Below are 13,855 nucleotides of genomic sequence, written 5' to 3'. Positions count from 1 at the left end.
TCCAAAGCTTTTCACAAAAACAAACAAACAACGAAAACCAAGCATATTACATTTATCAATTACTACTAAAGTCTCCATTTTGGAATTGGACATTTATCAAAATCAACAGATGTATTTTTTTAAGAGTATGTACCGTATGTTTCTAGATGACCAACAATTTGTCGGTAGGGGATGAAGATGATGAAGAAGGCTTGAAACACATTCAGCGTCTCTTTCCATGAGAATAGCATAACACTGGAACGTACATCCAAGTACATTAACTCAGCGGGGAAATATGTTTCACAAAATCACCTCTGGCACAATTGTTATCATCCACAATAACCCATTTAAAAACAAATACAACTGTAGCATTTTAGACAGAAGGGTCTAAAATGCCAACATTTTTTCACATGTACATGATCATTTAGAAGCACTCTGTCTAAAATAGCATCACAGATGGACAATGACTCTGACTCCATCCATGGAGCTATTGGTCAACTGGAGAGCTTTATGTAGGGAATTTCAGTTTATCTTATAGTATGTATAGCATTCTCCCTTCTGTTTTAATATTTTTATTTATGTATAACTACATGCTTCGATTCATTGTGATTTTGCTGCTGATGCATCTAAACTTCTGGTTATTTCTATTCTACTCTATTCTAAAATCCTGTAGTGCATTTTAAGTCTCGAGCAAAGCAAAGGGACTGCGGGTTTTAAATTCCTGGCGGGAAGGGGAGGATAAAAAGAGCATTATTGTAATATTATTAGAGCTGACAGAGATCGCAGTGAGGAAGCACGGCATAGGACGGAGCTGTGTTGGATTGACCCTCTCCTCCTCCTTCTCCTCCTCCGGCTACTACACGCTTTATCCATTACCGCTGAGAGAGAGTTTCTGAAAGTTACTAAGTCCTCTGAGATGTTAGAGGTTGGGGGGACTTTTCTGTCTTTCTTCTTCCCTCTTTATCTCCCTCACACATGAGCAGCCGAGGCTGCAACAGTGTTCAAAAGGCAGAATAAGAAAATGGAGAGTAGAGGGAGAAGGATAAATGAAAGATGGGGAGCACAGCAGTGCTTTAAAGATAAAGAGAAAATGAACAAAACAGATTGAAATGAGTGTACGGGTTTCACACAGATGACGTTTTAACTCGATCTTCACCTGATTTCTTCAAGGCCAGACACTGCAACGTCGACAGATTCTCTCTTATCTAAGACCATTGAGTGGGCGATCTTTAAAGTGGCTTCACTTTCAGCTAAAAGATTTTCAATGGAGTTCTATACGAGGACAAGGGTGGTTTACATCTGCTCTGATGAGAACAACATGCAGTGCTGGGAAAAACTTGTTCCTTTACAGATTGCCTCTGTTTTGCTGTTCCATCACATTTACATCTTTCAGATCGATAAGTAGATTTTAACATCTATGGCCTGAGTAACTTCATAGTGTTTTCAAATACTAATTTCATGTATTAAACAGAAAAAACCTTAAACAGTTATTGGACTGTTTAAGGTTACAAAACATAATCTCAATTAGATTTAAGTCCAGACTTTGCCCCATGTCACCCAGAACCTTCTTTTTTTTTAGACACTTGGGAAGGTAAGCTACTGCTCCTTGTAGACAATGGATCTCACTGTGGTGTGTTGAATTCTCAAATCTTTAGAAATTAGATGAGTCACCTCAATAAGAGGCGAGTCATCCATCATTGAATTTTGTTTGATCAAACATCCCTGTAGCCTCTTATATGTTGTCAGACTGCTTTTGTTTAAGTACTTGATTGTGCAGGTCTGGTGGTAATCAGGTTCAGGTGTGTCCGTTGATGTTAAATAAAGAATGTGATTATTTACAGTTCATTCATCATTTAACAAGGGAAGCAGTTGGGTTTTCACACTGACCTGGTTGATTTGGACACACGTCTTCCATGAATAAAATCCTCATTTTGTGTTAATTTTAGTAAACATTTGTTGGATACAAAAACAGTAAAAACATGATAGATTTGCAAAATCTGTTTGTTTATTTGTGAAATACTTTTCATGGTACTGCATGCAGAAATATCCTAGAAACAAGACCCTCCATCTCCCATTTGCAACGATGCTAGCCTCAGCACATTGTCAACTCAATACTAAAAAGTTAGAACCATGGGACGTTTGTAAATGACTGAGAGTCCCACGGGGCTCGTACAGGGGAGCCGAAGGCTTGGCGAATAAGAATAATTATGGGTGTTTTAAAATGCAGTTTGTGCAAATAAGGGTTGAATAATAATGAGGTGATTTCTGTTCTCCTGTGATCTTTTTAAAACCCCTGATTCAGTTTCCATCAGCAGAAATATCGCACACACTCAAACATATTAAATTTAAAGAATGCACCTTCAGCTTTGTTTGTTCGGAGATTCTCGTGTGTTTGTGTCTGTTCCCATTCGCACCTCCTTGATATTTAAAGCATAGCAGGTATCTTGGAATTTATTAAGTGCTGCAGAATTAATGGACCAACATAATCACAAAGCTATCTGGGTTACCAGCAAAAGCTATACTGTAGAGTTTAGCTTTTTTTTTTTTTTTGTGGATTTTGTTCCAGTATCGACAATTATTATTTTTTTGTTCATAAATAACCTTGTCTGAATGAGGGCATGAAAGCAGAAACATGATTTTAGCTTGTAAATGGGAATATGTTCCACAGAGGTTGCTCAATATATGCAAAAAAGTATTTCTGATCATAAAGTATGCACTAATTTATTTATTTGCAACATATAGACTTTGTTATTAAACTGCAAGGCAACTGCTTGTTGTTCCAGCTGCAGTCTGACAAATCGCACTGAAAATCTGCCATTTTACCAACTGACTGTGGCACAGTATCTTTTCTAAGCGAGCAAAACTGCTGAATCCAATGTCCAGGGAGGATAATTATGGTTAAATCGTTTATTCGTACCATTTTTCTATAAAATTCATGGTGTCACACCATACCGAGCACAAATACGCAAACAGAATCCTGAAAACGATTCCAATTAAATAAAAACCTGTCTTATGTCATCCTACCTGTCGTGATCTCGCCCGACGCCCCAGACGCGGATGCTGCTGATTGGTTGAGAGTGGAGCAAACTGCGATCATCTGGGTCAATCAGAGTTAACATTCGATCTTGAAGCACCAACAGCATGCTTTTACCCTGGAATAATGCACACAGGGACACTTTCAACCTGCAGCCCAAAGCTAATTACGGTTTCTCATTGATTGAAAAGTCTGCAGCAGTGTTTACTCTCTCCACGTTTTCTGTCTTCACATCAGAATAGAACCAAGGCGAGGTGTTGCGGTGGCTCACTCCATTAGCTTGCAGCAAGAAGATTCTAGTTTTAAACCTTCAACTTGTAGAGGTTTCATGTTCTTGCCATTGCCTTCCTATTCACTCCCATCATCACCTGTAACTCTCTGCTTTAAATGTTCACCTCCGCTGTAGACTTTATCAAAAACGCTTGTTTCGCACAGTTATTGGCAATCACACTGACCTCTCCCCAGACTCCAGCTGAGTCTCTTATATCCCTTCTGCAGTAGGACAGTTGTCTGATGCAGTGGTGGACAGCCACGCTGCTCCTCCCCTCACAGAGGTCCTGTTCTGCCATCTCCACCCAGCCCAGAGAACGCACCGGAAATGACTGAAAGAGAAACACAACAACTTTTGTTCAGCTGATCTGGGCTCTTAGCGTGTTTTTTTTTTTTATTAATCTCTGGATGTGCAACATACAGATGTATCTAGAGAAGGATATTCACATTTGAATAGGTGGCAGTAATGTTATTAAACAAACAAAAAAATAAATAAAGATAGCCAATTCACATAAACTCAGATCTGATCCAAGCTGGATCAGATCAGATTCAGTACATGCCCACAATCTGACGTAGACAAACCACCCTCTCTCTTTTTAAACTCTTTCTCTCCATCTATCTCATCAAAAAGATGAGAATTAAGTAATAAAATTAAGATTAGTACAAATAATAAGACAAATATAAAATCGGTAAAGATACAAAAAACTAATAGCATGAATCAGTCTTAATAGTCTTATATGCATTATTGCTTTTTGCTGGTTTAGTTAAACTTCTTCCACAAGGGGGCGCTAAAAATCTTAACAACTGTTTTCTCAAAACTGACCACCAAGTGACGCTGCAACAAAAATAGAGAGAAAGAAAGGAACCAACACTGATCTGGGTTACGTAATTTCAAACACACCCCTGTGAGTGAGTTTCTCTCATTAAGCAATAAGAAATGTATATTTTATCAAAAATAAACATTTAAACTGTATCATAGTTATTTGAAATCTCGTGTTGATTGCTAATAATAGTGTCTTTACAGTTTCACTTAATTCACTGTTTTTCAGGCATTGCACTGCTGCAACTTACAGTGGAAACCCAATGCTTTACAGTTTTAAACCAAACAATTTTATAACCTTTAATAATCAAGCTGATAATTCATGTTGATTTATTAACACCTGATATCCACAAGAAATAACAAGGTTAATGTCAACTGCTTGTTTTATGTTCAAGACCTATTTTTTTTTTAATTATCTGATGTCAGTGACATTCTTAGGACAAACCTGGTATTTTTGAAGTATCATCAAATGTGCTAGAAGTTATTCAGGTCATGTGCTGCAACACATCGCCATAAGCTGTATAATAAGGTTGTAAACCGCATTCATTTTTTAAATAAAAACCAACACTGTTTTTCATCATGTCAGACTTCAGACTGTTTTTTAAGGTCACATCATTTCTTATTCAAATAAGCCACATCCCAGAGACAGTGCCAAACTACTAGGTTTTGCACATTAGCATTTTTCTGTTCACATTATGCTCGTCTTTGTGCCTGGTTATCAGCTTTCTCTGTTATCTTTTTTTCCAGTTATATTGACTCAGATTCCAAGCAATTTATCCAACAGTTTATAGCAAAGTGCTGATCCACCCCAGATGTTTGCTTTCAAAATATTTTTGGGGTGCTTCTTCAATACAAAGCTTGTTAATGACCAAACTCTTAAATTGGGCGACAAACCTTCCAGCTGGAATGTTTATGTTAACAATAAGCAATTATCCCACCAGGTTTGGTGCCTTTTTGAAACATATTCCTGGCATAATCCATCATAATAAGCCTATATATTTCAGAAGATTGCTGGTTGGTATAATGCGAGCTTACCATTGCCTCTGGATCGGAGAATGTGCTGTTAAGGTCCACTGTCTCCAGCTGAGCTGGAGGGCTGCAGAAAGTTATGAGACATAAGGGATGTTCATGAGAAGTTTACCAAAGAAAACTGGTGAAAGCTGTGTGTAGCACACACACACAAATAAATAAATAATTTAAAAAAAATTCAACATGTTGGTTGTGTGCATATAATGCCTTCAGATTTATTAAAAGTAAAATATAAATCATTTTATGTCTTACATTGAGCTTTCCAGTCACTGTGCTCACTGAAAACTTTAGCATAGTTTAATGTGGGATTTTGTGCAGCTTTATTTGAGACGGGTCAAGACAATTTTTTTTAATTACTGGTTTGATTTTTGATATGAGCAAATTTCTTTAAGCAAATAATCTTTTCTTATCCCTTAGTCACAGGCTTAAGCTATGTTTCCTTTTCTTTCCCATTCAGTAGTTTTTGTTTTGAAACTTCTTTGAAGTTGCAGTAAGTGTCTTGCGACATTGCAAAAAAGATACACTTTATTTTAGCACAAAATTAGCACTGAAAAAATGTGCTCAATTAAAGGTTGCACTTTTTTCAGTATAAGATTGTGCTATTACAAGGAAAGATTAATTTAGCTCAAGACACTTAAATGTCCAGGAGTGCCAACATTTCTGGAGTGTGCCGGTTATCTGTCCATGACTTACTTGAGTTTAAGAGAGGCGTAGCGAAGTGTAGCTCCTTCAAATGCTTTAAGACTGGGGTCTGGGTAAACTGGATAGTCCTTCAAGTCCTGAAGACGAAGGAGAAAAAACAGGAATTGTTGGAGGAAAAGATTGAGTTCTGACAGGTTTTTAAAAAATGGTTTTGGTTTCCTTTACTTTGTGACAGCTGGCAAACATTTATTTTATTTTATTTTATTTTAATTCAGCTTGAGACACATTTTCTCTGTTAGTTGGATATGTTAAAAGCCATGTTCATATATCCAGCAAAAAAAAAAAAAAAAAAAAAAAAAAAAAAAAAAATATATATATATATATATATATATATATATTGAAAATTTGGCATACTTTTGATGTGGGAGTGGTAGTGCTGAGAACTGGATTGGGAGAGAAGAGGCCTTTGGAGGGTGAGGAGGAGGAAGAGGACGGGGAGGAACCAGACGGAGAAGGGACCGGCTCCACTGAGCTGTCAGATATCAAACTGCTCGGGCGCTGAAAAGATGCAACAAAACACAAAGTAGTAATGCATCGAAACAAACTGACATTTATCAAACAGCATCACTACTGTGTAGCTTCAACCAAAAGAACCTTGTGATATGCTACATAAATCTTGAAATATGTTTGAGTCCTTTCCTCTACATGTATAAGTTTGGGTTTCATTAACATTTCAGAAAAAAAAATAAAATTCAAGAAGTACCAAATTAGATAAAACTCAGGTTATTTAACTTTATGTTTTAGATATGACTGAATATTCTCCTTCAGGATTTCTTACTATGGAGCAGGATTCACAGTTTCATCAGTTAAAGCGATTCATTAAGTTCCCATCAAAACATCACCAATACCACCATATTTGTCTGTTTAATTCTGTCTTTCGCCCATTAATATATTAGTTTTACTTCAGACGTTACAGAATGAGCACCTGTCAAAACGTTACACTTTTTGTTTTGCTAGTCCAGTTTTGGTGAGCTGCCGATTTTTCTTAACTCATGATTTGCAAATGTCTTTAGTACATGATGTCATGATGTTTTCCTATTTCAGATATTTTATCCTGCTTCACAATGTCAGACAGGTTCTGTTTGATTCTACAGATATTGTGAAATTAAATTGATCTTTCCAAAAAATTGCGTGCCGTTTTTCACATAGCTTTCTCCCTTTAACTATTGAAATCATCGTTTAAACTTTTCATTGTGTAATTCCTATGGTTATAATCGTCTAAAATTAACATTTGTTTGATGCTTAAGAGTTCAGGTGTCTCAAAATAAAAAAAAAACTGAAGAAATGCATAGTGGAGCAAATACTTATTTATAGCACTGTGAATACACAAACACCATAAAATTCACCCTATCATGTCTTGCATCTAGCAGTCCTCTTACCTCATTTGGTAGCTTAAGGGAGTCTTGTGTTTCTTTTTGTGGGTCATGCTCAGAGTCTGGCGCATTGCTAGAAGTGGTATCTTGGTTTCCAGAGGCAACGGGTCGGTCATACTGTGTAGTGCCGGTGGGAACGTGCCAGAAATAGACTTCAGATGAGTCTGAGATCTCCCGCCAGCCTGGGGGCAGATCCCCTTCAGCCCATACATCTGCTGATGGATGACATGGATATGCAGTTACATATATTACACATGAGGATATCATCGAAACGCACACAAAGGAACTACGCTCATAGATAAGCTTGATAAGGCCTTGTAATGCAAGTGTTCAGTCAATACAAAACACCACAGATAGAAATAAGAACGCAGAGGATAAATATCACTAATAGTCTGTGTGTGTTCAGTTTCTGTTGTCATGGCAAAGCCTGAGCTCATAACCCGTGGCAAGGCCCAATAGTCAACAATCAGTCTTGCTTTCTCTCTGTTGGCTTTATGTTACTCTGTATACCCTAATATTAGCGAGCTAATACTTTGACATACATGACGGAAAATCCCCTCCCCTTCAATTCGTCTCTGCTTTTTCATGCCCTTCTCTCTGCAGCATCCTGTTCTATAACACCGTATTTCCTCTCTGCACCATAAGGCTGCTCAAGGGGGCCTTTAAGCCTCCAACATTATTGCTGTAGTACCTTGCTTGGTTAAAGTGTGTCTTTGTAAAATTACAGATCTGTCAAATGGAGGTAGAAGGATATAGAGGAAAGATGGTGCAATTGGGATATGATTAGAGGAGGAAAAAGAAATTAAAATTCTTTAAATAAAAAAATCGGATGAAAGGATAAAGATAACAAACCTGTCTCATTTGGGCTCTGTGGAGAGGGTGACTCTTGAGACAGAGTGGTCCAGCTGGAGTCTTCATCCTCTGATGGTGTGTCAGGAGTCAAATCCATTTTCAGGCCCACTTTAGGAAGGCCCGTCTCTGGCGCCGGTTCCTGCAGGGGCGGAGATACCCAATTCTTGGTAGGGGTGCTTTTTTCAGCAGCTCTGGCTTGCTTAGGGGAGAATGGAGGGTATTGTTGCAAAAACTGATTCTCGTTGTTGGGGTGCAACTCCACTTTGATCACCCGGGGCTGGGAGGTTCGAGTTGGCTTTGCAGGACTACGTGGACTAGCTTGCACTTGGGGACACAGCTCTTCTCGAATTGGCGCTGGGACTTGATTCTGGAGGTGGTTGAGGTTGTCTGACACCCATTCTGGGCTGTTTGCAGAAGAGGAGGAGGTGGAGGAAAGAGGCGCCTCAACCACTACCGGCAGTAGGGGCTGTCTCGGCGTTGGGATGGGCTCGTCTTCCTCCTCGTCTTCCTCCGCAACAGACTCCACGTTATCCTTTTCCTCGTGACCATTTTGCTTGCAGTTGGTCTTCTCCTCCTTCTGACTGTCTCTTTCTTTGGCAGGGCTGTCCTGTTCTTTTTCTGATGCAGGCAGCTGCTTCTCCTCCTCCTCCTCTTCCTCCTTCCCCTCTTTGTTTTCCCAACTGGGGTCCAGATCCCAGCATTTGCCGTGGTACTCCAAAAAACTTTTGGTTCTTCTACGAAACGGAGGAAGCTGAGAGTTGTCCTTCCCAAACTCCAGCCAATCTGAAGTCGGATTATTGAAGAGATCATTGTGAATTTTCTCCACAGTATTTGCCCTGCTCAGCTGTAGCTGCTGGCTCTCAGCTCGCCTCTGCATGTTAGCTCCATTCTTGGCTAGTTTGGGGTTAGTTGTGTTGAAGGAGGAGGAGGATGAAGAAGAGGAAGAGTAGAGGGCAGAACTGGATGAGGACTTGGTTGGGAGTCCTCTTCCTCTGGTTACTGGTTGGTACTTAGAGGACAGAGCAAAGTTGTCACTTATCCCCATGGCACTCCGCACAGTGGTCATGGCATACCTCTGACGGCTCTTGGGCAAAGTGGCCGAGCTCCCGGTTTCCATCGACTCCTTGATGACGTCGCGACCAAGCAGCTGGTTGTAGGATGAGCGAAGACTCAGAGAGGTGGGAGGGGTGGCTGAGGGTGTACTGCGATTTGCCAGACCCCCAGTGGAGGGGGTGGAGCCAGAACGGGAGAGGGGCGGAGTTTGTACTGACATCATGTCTGACTAGAAATACACCGCAAGGATGGAGCTGTTGGGAGATGGAGAGCAACAGAAAGAAAGAAAGCTGTCAACTAAACTGAAGCACACACTTTTATACTAGATTAAGATTGTTTTAATAAATAAATTTTAAAAAAAATCTAAATTTCATAACAGCAGGTCACAGCTGTCCCAAATTGTGATTGAAAATCGGCCGCAACACCTCTTACTGGAGCATCTCTGATTATTAATTCAGTGTCTGATATCACATCTCATTGGCTGCAGCTTAAACAGGCTTCAAAAAGAACACATTAAGACACTGCTAAGATCCTGTAGAAAGAGACGAAGAGCTGAGAAATACAGCATCAAAGTCACAACGCTGAAATAGACTCGCATGATGCCCAGAATGACTCAGACTCTCGATCCATTAAATCAGGACTCACTTTCAAAGGGGAAGCTGAGGAGTAAAGCTGGCCTGTGGGGAAGAGAGGTGTCAGGCAGTCCTGCTAACTAGCTGTCTCTTTTATCTCTGGGTGGATCAGCTCTGCGTTGCGGACTAAAGATGGCTTTATAGCAACAAAGAGAGTGGTAGAATAATATTCCAAAGGCGTGACACATACAAAATATGTGTTACATCACTAACTAACCCACCTGTAACCCCTTTGGAAAAGCAGTCGGGTAAACATGTCTAGACACGCAAACCAAACGGATAAACATCCTGCCACCTAATCACAAACAAACCCGGCTCAAACATTGCTGCAGTCATCACAGCCCTTTTGTCTTAAAGATATGGAAAACTCGAGCACAGCAGATTTTAAAGCATGTCATTATCATGGGAAAAAAGCCGGGGCAGAATTGAAACGAGAGCAGAATATGTAGACGGTGCATTATGCTGCTGCGGGTCCTCTATCTGCACCTGCCCCCCCTGGGTGGCGGCCGTGTTGTTCCCGTGAGCCACACAACAACCTGTCAGTGCTGAATCTGTGTTCATCTGCGGGTTTGTGTCTCAAACACAATCAACAGGTTCAAACTACCGGCACCAAGGTTTCCACTGTCACAACAAAACCTTTATTGTCATGCTGGATTAAATACCAATTCAGCCAACAGATCAGCTCTTGACTTTAGATGAAAAACATACTTTCCAATGCCATGCAAATGTATTTATAGCCCTTGAACTTTTCCCACATTTTGTCACTTTACAACTTCAAACTTCATTGTTTTAGTTTTTTCAAAATGTGTTAAAAATACAAGCCTGTAAATTATGTCAAGTACTTGTATTCTGTTACCTTTACTTCGATTCCTCTGAATACAACCTCGTGTCACCAATTGCCCCCAGAAGTCACCTGATTAACAAATAGAGCCAATCTCTTTTTAATCTAAGCTCACTATAAATCCTGCTGTTCTGTGAAAGACTCTGAGTTTTTTTTTTAGAGATTATTAGGGACCAGACAGTATCTGGACCTGGACAGGTCAGGAAGAGATTTAAAGCAAGTTCAGACACAACAAAATCACCCCAGCTTTCAACATCCCATGGAGTCAGGGGTCTCCACCCCTAGTCTTCGAAATTTACTGTGTTGCATGTTTCAGACTCATCCCTGCTCTAACACAGGTCAGAGAATAAATTGATTGAACTGCCCCTTCAGCATGCCATCAAACTTGGCAAATGCCTGCTAATGAGCCATTAATTTGATTCAGGTGTGTAAGAACAGGGACGCATTGAAAAGCCGCAGGACAGTAGATCCTCGAGGACTACGGTTGGAGATCCCTCGTTAAGTCATCACCTGAAATAGAAAGAGTATGGCTAAATTTCAAACCTAAAATGATATGGCAATCCATCTAATCTGACACCCACATAAGAGGAGCATTAATAAAGAAAAAAAACAGCCAACGTGGAGGAGCTGCAGAGATCTACTGTCAAGACAACTATTAGTTTTTCTCTTCACAAACCTGACTTTTATAGAAGTGTGACAAGAAAAAAGAAAGCAATAAGAAGGAGCTTACTTCCAGAAGTTTACAGGATACATCAAACATGGAACAGTTGGTCTGGTCAGATAAGGATACAACTGAACTGTTACTGCCTGCATGGGTGCAGGAAAACTGACACCAGCCTCTCCCTGAACATAGTGTCTCCACAGTAAGAGACATGATGCTGTGGAGGAGCTTTCCTTAACAGGGTTAGGGAAACTGATCAATGTTAATGGGAAAATGGGTCAATCCTGAAATAAAACATGTTAGAGGGCACAAAAGACTTGAAGCTGGGAATGAAGGTTCACATTTTAGCAGAACAACAAGCCTAAACATAAAGCCAGAGGTATGGATTGGTTTGGATCAAAGCATATTGTTCAGTGAGAATGGCCTACTCAAAGTGGAGACATAAATCTGATTCAGAATATGTGGCAGGATATGAAAATGGATGCAACAGAAAATGAGTGATTTCACAAAGAATAAACAAAAATATATTTGTGTAAAGTTTGTAAAATTATTATTCACTATAATTAGAGACTGCAGGCTTTATAACATAATATCTCAGGGGGACTGACAACAAAATGCATGCCAACATTTTTTAATGTAAATTTGAAAATCAAATTTTCTTTCCACTTCACAATTACACAGTATTCTGTGATGGTTGGTCACTTAAAAGCCCAATAAATTATATGTAGGTTTTAGGTGGCAACTTGACAAATTTCTAAAAGTTCTCAAGAGTTTTGGTGAAGTGACATTGTATACAGTAAATTCTACAAACCGATGAAACAAAATGGTTAAAATGTCAGTAAAAACTATTGTAGCTTCACGTCGTTACTGATCATGTGGACAAACTGCATCATCAGTCAACACACAAACAGCAGAACTTTCCGCCTGAAACCCTCCCCTCGCGATGCAGACAGGTCTCTGGTAGTTACGGGCTAAGTGGGGCAGAGACAGGATGCAGGGAGAGGAGGAGAAAGGAGGGTTATTACAGGGAGAAAGGGAGCAGAATGACACAGCAGTTTGCAGGACAGTGGGACACAGTCAACACAAAGAGGCTGTTATGTTTCCTGCAAAGTCGCCCTCAATAAATCTGCTGTGCATCATGCCAGGGGAAGTTATTCAGGAGATGGAAAGATGTTACCAGCAGAATCTCTGAACATCATCTCAGTCTGAGTTTAAATGCTTTTAAACTGTAACATATATTCCAATTTGAGTTTATAAGGAAATCCTCTCCCCCACTGTTCATGACCTTTCTCGCAAATGTACTTGAAAAGACGAAATGTAATATTTTTGACATACATATTCTACCATCGTCTCTATAACTGTGGAGAAAAACATCAGAATCTTCTGTTGATTCCTAATCAATTTGCACTCATAAGAGTGTTTTTACCTGAAGATTTTATTAGCTAATTTCAAAAACAGGCTTCCTGGATTAATCATCTCACATTTTAGAGGAAACCAGCTAGTTATGACGCGTCTCCTCCCTCAACTCTGAGCTGCTCTGCTTCTAGGAAAAAAAGAAGAAGAAATGCAACAGATGAAAGCACAAGCTGGGGAGAAATTGAACTTGCAAAAGTCGATGATGTCATGGGTGGAGTATTCCTGCGCCTGCTTTTCTTACAGCCTCCGTAAACTCCCTCCGTGAGAAACCAGGGACAACCTGATCTAATCTCGCGTACATAAAATGCCAGGAATTAAAAGTAAAGGTGGTGCTGTAGCGAAATCTAGGGTCTAATTTTCAGGGCAGACGCAGCAGATCTTTCGCATCTCTTCTCTCTCTTCAGCCCCATCACCACCGCCGCACTGGGAGGGGAGTGCATCCCAGTTAGAGCATCTATTTACATCCACTCACCGCTTCGCTCAGCTGTCCGCGCCTCCCTTCCCTTCTCACGACGACGAGACACAAAGTAGTGGGCCGGTGTCAAGCGCTGCTTTTAAGTGCCAGTCCTGCCCGTAGCGTTGAGCCGGGCCGCCCGCATCACATCATCCCTCCGCCCTCACCAGCCCCGCGGCTCGCTGCGCTGCTGGCGGCCGAGCTGTGCGCTCTCTCTCTGCGCCAGATGATCCCCGGAGCTGCGCGGCGTGGCGCTGTGGAGCCCTCTCCGTCTCTCTCTCAGCGCAGCCGGCCAATAGGAGCCGCGAACGGAAGACGCTGGGAGCACGAAGCGGAGGGACGCAGCCGTAATAATAAATCTACCGGAGTTAGTTTGCAACTCAGGTAATGAAATCACACATCATCGGGCTGTTACATCACGCAGCACACTGAACACACACGGCTGCTCTTAAAGAGCCAGGCAAGAATCAAACTATTCTTGTTCCAAGGCTCCAACACATTTTCGTTTTAAGATTTCCGCCCTTCTTCAGACCTAATTTACAAAATTGTCAGTAAACATTTTACAGCGTAGATAAAAAGATTTTAAATTAATTTATAGATGAGTAGGTGGATGATTGGACACTATAGAAACGGTATTATAAAATAAAAGGTTGTTTACATTAATGCCAAATTGTGAGGCCTAGTTTGTTCATACATTGTCTTCTGGTGCCCTTCTCCTGTGGTCATTGGGTGAGAGGCT

General features: G+C 40.5%; 1 protein-coding gene across 2 annotated transcripts in view; it reads right to left on the bottom strand.

Annotated features, from left to right (window-relative positions):
- The window catches only part of apbb2a (amyloid beta precursor protein binding family B member 2a), a 41,642-nt gene extending 28,170 nt beyond the window's left edge, over window positions 1–13,472 (bottom strand). Inside the window, exons 1-8 of one of the 2 annotated variants that reach the window (XM_088009602.1) lie at window positions 13,135–13,472; window positions 8,060–9,366; window positions 7,214–7,422; window positions 6,189–6,332; window positions 5,826–5,911; window positions 5,139–5,199; window positions 3,469–3,615; window positions 3,004–3,131 (exon numbers count right to left, since the gene is read on the bottom strand). In XM_088009602.1, coding sequence (XP_087865728.1) covers window positions 3,004–3,131; window positions 3,469–3,615; window positions 5,139–5,199; window positions 5,826–5,911; window positions 6,189–6,332; window positions 7,214–7,422; window positions 8,060–9,335 — 2,051 coding nt within the window. In that variant the 5' untranslated portion in view covers window positions 9,336–9,366; window positions 13,135–13,472. The remainder of the gene's footprint in view (window positions 1–3,003; window positions 3,132–3,468; window positions 3,616–5,138; window positions 5,200–5,825; window positions 5,912–6,188; window positions 6,333–7,213; window positions 7,423–8,059; window positions 9,367–13,134) is intronic. The other variant, XM_088009603.1, reaches the window with a different exon arrangement.
- Between the last annotated feature and the right edge of the window lie 383 nt (window positions 13,473–13,855).

The sequence above is a fragment of the Poecilia mexicana genome, unplaced genomic scaffold (genome assembly GCF_051168715.1).
Source record: "Poecilia mexicana isolate PSO_F unplaced genomic scaffold, ASM5116871v1 scaffold_10, whole genome shotgun sequence".
NCBI lineage: Eukaryota > Metazoa > Chordata > Actinopteri > Cyprinodontiformes > Poeciliidae > Poecilia > Poecilia mexicana.
The sequence above is the reverse complement of the archived record's forward strand: the minus strand, read 5'-3'. Positions and strand labels throughout refer to the sequence as shown.